The sequence below is a fragment of the Mytilus edulis genome, chromosome 2 (assembly GCF_963676685.1).
Source record: "Mytilus edulis chromosome 2, xbMytEdul2.2, whole genome shotgun sequence".
In the NCBI taxonomy this organism is placed as follows: Eukaryota; Metazoa; Mollusca; class Bivalvia; order Mytilida; family Mytilidae; genus Mytilus; species Mytilus edulis.
The window spans coordinates 40,587,023-40,596,600 of NC_092345.1; the positions used below are offsets into that span (position 1 = coordinate 40,587,023).

At 31.0% G+C, this 9,578-nt stretch overlaps 1 protein-coding gene across 2 annotated transcripts in view; it reads right to left on the reverse strand.

Moving 5' to 3' along the window:
• Nucleotides 1-8,287, reverse strand: part of LOC139510171 (mucin-5AC-like) — a 219,098-nt gene extending 210,811 nt beyond the window's left edge. The window contains exons 1-3 of one of the 2 annotated variants that reach the window (XM_071296525.1): nt 8,082-8,287; nt 1,867-1,889; nt 1,231-1,317 (exon numbers count right to left, since the gene is read on the reverse strand). In XM_071296525.1, coding sequence (XP_071152626.1) covers nt 1,231-1,317; nt 1,867-1,889; nt 8,082-8,152 — 181 coding nt within the window. In that variant the 5' untranslated portion in view covers nt 8,153-8,287. The remainder of the gene's footprint in view (nt 1-1,230; nt 1,318-1,866; nt 1,890-8,081) is intronic. The other variant, XM_071296526.1, reaches the window with a different exon arrangement.
• Nucleotides 8,288-9,578: the final 1,291 nt, after the last annotated feature.

Below are 9,578 nucleotides of genomic sequence, written 5' to 3' on the forward strand. Positions count from 1 at the left end.
ATTGACGAGAAACTTGGTAGGGGGTAACAGGACTGTCGATATTCTTTCATCATTCAAAAGTTTTGGAACTAACAGTCATTTTAATCTTTCTTTAATTATTAATCATCTAAAGTCGATAAAACGCATTGATACAATTTAACCAATCTTCAATTCAGTGTTTACTTATAACAAACAATTTGGAAAACTTCGACCTAAGAACTGTGTATTAATAAATATCATATCACACACCCCAGTGAAAAGCCAAAATCACGAAATTAACTTACAGCAAAAAAAATAAAAAAATCTATCGAATAGTAAAGATGAGGGAAAATATTGTCTATGGTCCAATGCTACAGTAAAAACAAACATGCATAGTTTATGTACTTTTGTTTAAATTGGACTCAAGCAGATAGACGGAACTAATGTCTCAGCGAGAGAAAGCAAGTGCTACCGAGAATACGTAATACGTGCATTTTATTGTCATTATTTAAATCCTCAATAATTCACCTTCAAATAAATTTATGTATGCAACATTTAAAATTGAAAAAGTCTTTAGAAACTTATAAGATAAAGTATTGCTCTTATCCTTTTTAATACGATTTTGTCACATACCCGACAATACTTTTCTACTTTATAAATACATTTTAATACTATGTTAGACAGAATTCAAACAGTATTATGTAATATTTTTTACAGATTTGTGTCAGACCTGAACTAGATGCACCTGTTTTTAAAATCCCATCAGTAATAAATATAAAAAACATGGCTTCTTTAAAAAAAAAAATGCTTATTATACTAACTATGGTACAGATTTATACATGTAATAGGGATAAATAGGTATAGTTATTGTTGTAAAGCAAAATATTGTCCTATGAATTATTGTCGAAAATATTTCATATGTTTATACATTATGACATTTAGTCCAAATGTGTGGAAAATGTCAAGGAAAAGACAACATTTTGTATGAAATTTGTACGAACCTTTGTTTTATTAGGCAATGATGATATTTGACTTCGATCATTGATATATGTGTATTTGAAATTAGTTGTTGAAAAAATAAATATCCAACAGCGATTAAATCCTCAACTCTTTACAGAGAATTAACCTGAATGAATGATAACAACATTGTAAACTGTGAAAGTTGCATTGAAGACCGTACATTTGAAAATAGATATAACTGTCATTGATAAAATACGACGTTTGTGTTACTAATTTGTTGAAAATTCTCAATTTTATAAAAATAAAACCGACCTGTTCCTCCATTGCCGAATGGATCAAGCCCACCACCGCCTCCTCCTCCGAATGGATCACCTCCGCCACCACCAAATGGATCTGGGACTGAAAAAGATTAAATCTTAATTTTAATTCTGAACTTGCTGATTTTCCACATGTTTTATATGAGCAAATGATTTTCATAGTAACTGGTAAATTTCAGTGAACAATTCGACATTACGTTTTGTATTAACTTCATGTATAATATTATAGATATTTTACACTAGAATAAAACATATTTTCGCAATCACTTGAATTTCTATCAATAAAGTATTCAAAACATAAAAATAAATATCATTTATATATATTGCGTAGTATAGAGTTATATTTTTCAACTAAGCGCACTAGATCCGTTCATTTAATTGTTCGGTAACTTCTATATCTTTCTATGGTACACATTACTTGTAGAAACGCACTCTACACTCGATGACACTATTTGTATATACTAGTATAAGTTTATGCAGCAGATTATATTGTAGGACTTCAAAGTAAGCAAATTGTTTCAATAGACCTGAAGTCACCCGTGACACCAGTCATTATCCATTATGAATAAAATTACTTTTACCAAATAACTATATCTTTGCAGGAATATAGACAAAAATGTGAGTTACTTACGCTGTCTTTTGTGTCTTCCTTCCCTAAAATGGTAAAATCTTTTTTAAATGTTTCGAAATTTTCAATTTGATTAATAAGACAATCATCAACAAATACATTATGACAATTAAACTAATATCTTCTCATATTTGTTTCACACTTTGAAATTTGTGCAAATTGTGTCATAGACTTGAAAATAGTTGTAAAGGAAGATTGATTGCACGATGTGAATAAAAACATAAGGAGTTTACGTCAATGAGACATCATCATGAATACGCGGAAAAAAGATTTTTATACAGTTTTCAACAACCGACAGGTGCCTTTACAGTTTGTGTCAAACTCTAGATTTAAATCGTCCGGGAAAAGTAGGCGGAAGATACGAAAGGGACATGCAAACTCGTAAGTCGAAAACAAACTGACAATGAAATGACAAAAAAAAGACCGTAAGACAAACACGAGTCTGCAAAACACAAACTAAATAACTTTTATTAGAGTTAGCAACGTGAACCCCACAAAAACCGGATTGATCTCAGGTGCTCCGGAAACATGGGATCTTACTTCCAGTGTGACATCCATCGTATTGCTCGTGCAAGTACACATTTGGTGATAAGATTAAAGTCTAATTTTTACTGACGGAGATGCCCGCGAACTTTGATACACATCAGTTTAACTGTTGATCATTAAAATAAACCTGTTTTAAAAGATTACCAATTTTCCACTTTAATGTTATGTCTATGAATATTGTTTTATCGGCATAACTATTGTTTTGGTTACTCAGTAAATTAAAACATTACCAGATATTATCGCTAAACACTAGTTATTACTCATAGTATTACATCATGTGATAACTTGGGTTTTTTTGTGGCATTGCGCATGTTTTTTTCTCCGACTGTTACATGTACACTAAATTCGATGTGCACTGAATTTAACTATTGGTCCACCGTGAAGGTGAAACTGTTTTTATTTTAAATAGTTTGTTCTTATATTCTGCTGTAGATAAACTTATCATAAATACCAGGGTTAAATTTTGTATATACGCCAGAGGTAAACCACTATCCACTGGCAATCATCCCACAAATGAAAATTTAGGGAATTTGATTTTGTTGTTGTGGACTACTTTTTAATCAGTTCAAAACACATAATCGACTTGAAAACCTTGCGCGTGCACAAACTTAATTATCGCTCGTATTTGCAATGAAGTCAGGATTGCTACAAAAATAGCCATAAAATATATATAAATTATTAGACAACGGAAACCATAAACGTCAATTTTAATGCGGATACAGTGATAACCATAAATTAGTTAAAAACAAGCTCTATGTTACGCGCATTCGTGAATCAATGTGTTGTTCGGTCACTAGTCGAATATTTTTCTCTATTTGAATTTTTCGATTAGTTATTCTATAAATATTCAACTCGTGTCCGAACACTACTGATGATAAACTCATGCACAAGGCGCATTCGTGAATTAATGTATTGTTTCGTATTCTAATACTAATAATCATCTAAAGCCTACATTTCAGTACTTTTACAGCTAATTTCCTAATGCATGTAAAGCAAAACTTTGGTTGGCTTGCTTGCTTTGTTTGTATAATTGTTTATACAAGCTTGGTAAACAAGATTGACATCTTTAAACAATATATATAGGCATAGTTAAAACTGTATATATAATATTTGAATTTAATTGGGTGTTATCCTAATGATTGTACAATATAAAAACAAAGCAAGGAAGCTAACTAAAGTCTTGCTCTACATGCTTTTGGAACTAGCTGTAAATCAAGTTATCAAGAATTTATTTTCATGTTTCTCATGATAGACAATCACTGACGAGGTCACTCTCTGATGCATGAATGGCGCATGTGTGGTGGAGTTTTTAAACTACTAGTATCTTCCTTTTGAAATTTCGAACCGTGGAGAAAAAAGGCCTCATGAAAAAAGTTTGAAAAAAAGAAGATAAAGATAAAATAACAGAAATGAAAAGAAAAGTATATCAACCTTATGATACTGGTATGTTTGAGAATACGTTCACATAATGATCAGACCTTGGAAGTTAGATGAAACGCATTTTTTTTTAAAGCAAAGATGATCAGAATTGTATAACCTTTGCCATAAATGCATCATATCAACTTTCACACACTGGTTTCAATAATTATCAAATGCAGACTGGGAAGATTGGTATACAATTACCTTATTTAGGATACATATAATTTATAAATAGGAACAAGAGTCGAAGTCAGAAGGGCGGCATAAAGATCATCAATGTTCTACACCACAAGTTATATCATGTGCCTAATTTTACAACGAATCGAGTCTATTCGACTTCAGTTTGTACACTAAAGAGATTTATCCTGCCGAACTGACTTTACATAAAGCTAATTATAACAATGAACACTACCCTTTCTTGGATCTTGATATCTATATCTTTACACACGGGATAAAAGTTATTTTTATGACTGTTCAAAACAATAAATTAATTAACGCACGAAAAAGAAATTGAAAGATTTATATTCTTACGGTTGTTGTTTCTCTTTTTTCAGTTCTAATCTTTTATTCTAATAACCAATTTTTACTTGAATTTATGATAAAAGAGATGATTTTGCATTTCCTATTGTTAATTATCCATGTTAAGATAGTGGTGTTCCCTTGTAACAATCTTCTAGTGATTATGTATTTTAACTGGTTCGATTTGGTCGTGTATGTAACAACATATCTGATTTCAACGAAAGATACCTGTATTGCTGAAAAGTTATAACACCGGGGTTTTCGATATCAGAAACTAGTCAAAACATTAACTAAATTTTATCGTAAATGTAAATCAACATGCAGACACATCTTATACATTCAGGTATTTCACATCCATTATTTAATGGTAATATTCTTTACAAAGCACAAAAAATGTCGGCATTTACCTCAAGAACTAACCAAACCTTTAAATAGACTTATTCGGAAAGTATATAGTAACGATACCGTGGTGGATTGCATATTTTGGTATTAATTTTGATTTAATCATTGGGTCTTTGCATCGAAACACTCTTATTCTAAAACCAGTTATTGGCATGATACGGGTTATGTTCTCTCGTATGTTTTATGATGGTGTGATACTAAGCCCCATACGGAAGGGATTGTACTACATTTTCATATGATGAAGACATAATCTTTCAATCAGTTTGATTAAGGCCTTGAGCTGGCATGTCAGTAACTGCTAGTAGTCCTTTGTTTATTTATTGTCATTTTGTTTAGTTTCTTTTGTTACCTATTCTAATCTTTTTCAGTCCCCGATCCATTTGTTGGTGGCGAAGGTGATTCTTTCGGAGGAGGGGCCGGTGCTGACATCGGACTCGGACTTTGTTTAAGGGCATACGATACAGTTTTGATCCCATATTGAAATTTTGCTGACAATTTGCATAAAGGCTATTTTTTGCCTGATTAAATCAAATATGTAATAAAAAATATACCTTCATGTGCTACTTTTTAGAGAAAAATGAGGTCGACATTTTATATATTTGCTCAAAATTCGGATTTGTGGACGTATATTTCCTTTCGACAGAAAAACATAACTTTTTTGTTTGAAAAAATAAACACAAGCTTTTTTTTGTTAAATTATTTCTAAATTCTGTTTTATATAAATGTACTTTAAAATTGTGCAATTTGTTTTTTCAATTAACTCATATTTATCAAATGTTCACGAATGTAGAAAAAAAACATCAATTTTTGCTGTATATTTATCAAATTTAAAAACTTGAACTATTGACGTTTTCATGAAAACTGGCACACATAATCTTCTTACCTAGTCAAACAAAATGGCATTTTAAAAAAATAGGTGTCCAGGAACTCGTTTTCAAGTTAGATTAACTGAGTTTTATTGTGCGTATTGCTATGTGTTCTTTTATTCTACATTGGCTAGAGGTATAGGGGGAGTTGAAATCGCACAAAACATGTTCAACCCTGCCGCATTTTGCGCCTGTCCCAGGTCAAGAGCCTCTGGCCTTTATAAGACTTTGTATGTTTTTTTTAATTTTAGTTGATTTATATGTTTTTGAAGTTAAGTATGACGCCATTGTTACATAATTTTTTTTAGGGCCATAGGGGCCAGCTGAGGACTACCTCCGGGTGTGGGATTTTCTCGCTGCGTTGAAGACCCATTGGTGGCCTTCGGCTGTTGTCTGCTCTTTGGTCGGGTTGTTGTCTCTGTGACATATTCCCCATTTCCATTCTCAATTTTAAATCAAAGTTTGATAGAATTTAAAAGTATTTAAAGGACCGCCAACACCATTTTCGTATGGAAACAAACACTTAAATCATCTGACAACCACCTACTAGTGCCTCGTTTCATATGAACAGACACGGTTTAATGTATGTACCCCATTAATTATAGGTTAGAGAATACTTGGTCATGTTTTATGAAGATTTAAGCCCAAGGCGAAGCCGAGGGCTTAAATCTTCATAAAACATGATCAAGTATTGTCTGACCAATTTAGAACATATTCACACTTTCGAGTGACCTTACAAAATTTTCCTTTCCCATTGTAATATTCAAACCTAAATAAGAGTTCACTTTTTATAATGAACTAAATATAAAACATAGGTAATGATCATTTCAATGAATGAAATGAAATAGCACGGACATAGTTGGTGAAGGATAAATTGTGTTTCTTCTGCTTCAGGTAAATTTTAATACTCATACATCTTTACATTTTTTTTTATTTTAAAAAGCAACACAATGTTATATAAATCCCCTTTTTGGAATTTGATTTTTTATTTATAGATATAAAACTCTCTGTATGAATATTTGAATTCAGACCATTAAACATTAAATGCTTACTTTTTATTGATAAATTTAAATGTATTGCGTTTCTCCGACAACCCTTTGCTTTATATATCACCAGTCTGGCATTGTGTTTTTTTGAAGGAAAGAAAAATAATCCCTCAAATGTAAGGTATATTAATTAAAGAAATATCATTTTATTTATCCTTACCATATTTTTTTTGTGTATTCTATTATGTGTACCATTAGAAAATGCATGAAATTTTGCAAAATTCAAAAGGTTTTTATTTCAATCTTTTCTCATTCATCTGTAATCAGTAGGCTATTTTCCCAAGGAAAATGCCTTAGGGGATTGTACACTTCGTTAGTGCAGCTATTAAGAGTTCACTTTCATAATTCAATTTAACTGACAATGAAAAGTCATTCATGTATAGCATTTCATAATGCATGGAAAACCATGTACTAGTGAAAATTAGAGGGCAAAAAACTGACTTTTCATTGGACGAGAAGGGGTGAGTATGTTCTAATAGTAGTGAAATAGCAAACCATACAGTGTTAAGTATACAAAAAAAATCACCCGATATGATTAATAGAGTTAACATCTGAAATATTACAAATAAACAAAACACAACTCATAGTCAACCTAGACATTACTGTATAACAGAAAGTTCCAAGTTACTAAAAGTTAGCTGCAAGTACTTTAACTGATAAAATATATAATTCACTCTAAAATCAAATCCTAACTTGAATCGATATACATGTAACAATTTCTTGAAAAGTGAAGAAAAAATCATTATTCAATAGGGAAAAAATGTGAACAAAGATTAAAAAATTATGAAAAATTTCTGTTGTGCTTTTTTTGATTAGTAGATCGATATTAATCTCCCACTTAAAATAAAATTATAAACACCTTAAACGGTTGGAAGGACAATTTTGAAAATTGTATGGTATTTTGCTCTATGTCTATTGTAAAAAAAACCAACATTTAACATTAAATTCCTGGCAGAAAAACAATACTTCTGAAAAAGTCTATTGCATTTTCTGCAAATACGTGCAGAGAAACAAGTCAAGAAAAGCCTCCGTATAATGAATTTTTGTATGATAATTTGAATTTGTGAAAAGAAAAATAAAGTCAAATAATAGCAAGGACCTTTTTACAGATGTTATCCTGGAAGATTAATTTTGTTGATATTTTCAAAAAATATAGTCAGGGTTACTAGTTTCGGAAGAATATATTATAAGGAAATATTATACTTATATCCTACAACTCCTTTCATTTTTTTCTATTGAAAGTTAAAAGTTTCAGGATATCAGAATAAGCAGACATAAGAAAAAAATAAGAAAAAAAATAATGAACCAGGAAATTGAAAATTATAAAATTAATAAAAAGTAACAAAGTCATTGAAGTATCTAGTGTAAACTAAACAAAGACGATCAATTTTTATATAAAAACAAGCCTACCAATACATACCTTGAATCTGCGGTGTATAAACTGATGACGAAAATAAATATAAATGAGAATGTAATGCTCTGTCTTTCCATAATGATTTCTTTTGCACAATATAGTTTGTTACACTATCAAAAATTTTCCATTCATGTGCTCCCAGTCCTTATGTTTGTACAATCGTTTAATTATTTCGGTCTGGGAGTCTTCTTTGTAAAAAACCTAACTAAATGTAGTCGCAAATCACGAGGTATATATACCCAATGTCATTCAATTAAGAGCCAACAATTTTGATAGGGTCATCACTAACTTGGCACATTACGCCGTGTCTCGGATAGAACCCGAGATAGCGAAACCAGGGGCTTTTGTTCCGATATATAGATATATCTCAATATGGAAACTTTTGACAGTTTCTTTAAAAGATAGCTATTTACGAAGAAAATAAATTGTTTTGTTATTCCACCTGCAAGATGAATTAAGGGAACTTAGCTTTATGTGTGGATTTAATATAAAACTCAGTTTATATTTATATTGATGAGTTTGTCGAACATTGAATTTGAAATAATCAAACTTATCAGTAAATGAAAATAGCATTTGATTGAATGGTGCATACGCATACTCCGTTTTGGTTTATCATTAGCTAAAAAAAATTTTAAAGTTTTATTTATCAAAATGACTTTTTTAAAGTGCACACGCCTTTTCAATGTAGTCACAGACGTTTCTTTCATTGCTTTTCACAATGTTATGTGAATATAAGTTTGTTTGGCCATCGACATTTTAATTAACCAATTCCTTCTTAGCTCCGTGCTGTAAAGTTATTTCAAAGACTTTTATATAAGTCAAAAGTTAAAGGACGTTGGTTACTGGTAATTCATCAAAGATTCCGTTCGCCCTCACCCAGCTTTAAAGTGGCACTTGTTACTCCCAATCTTCGAGATTAGTGTGGACATCAAAACATGTTTGCCTGTTGTAACAAAGATGCCATTATATTAGCCATTTAGACAGAAGCACATTCCAATGAACAAGAGGATGCCCTTAGCTAAGATGTGGTAACATGATTTGTTAATTCTCTGTGGGGCGCTTAGTACGGGGCGCCGAATGGGACTCTTGTGGTTTTGTACTCGAAATTTAATTTTGTACGGACAAAAGTGAGTTTTGTTCAACAAAAACGAGTTCAGTTTAACAAAATTTGTAGTAAATTTAAATTTTGTCATATAAAAATTTATTTTTGTATCACAGACTTGACCTTTGTTACCTAATTTGAAAAGTGGGCAACAAAAGTCAATTTTGTATGTAAATTAGTTTAGTTTGGATTCCGTGAACTAATTTGCATACAAAATCGACTTTTGTGAGACAAAGTTGACTTTTGTGAGACAAAGTTGACTTTTGTGAGACAAAGTTGACTTTTGTGAGACAAAATTGACAAAATTGAATTTTTCTCACAAAATTGAATTTTGTCTCAATTTTGTCTCACAAAAACAAAATTGAAAGTTGTCTCACACAATTGACTTTTGTGTTTTAATT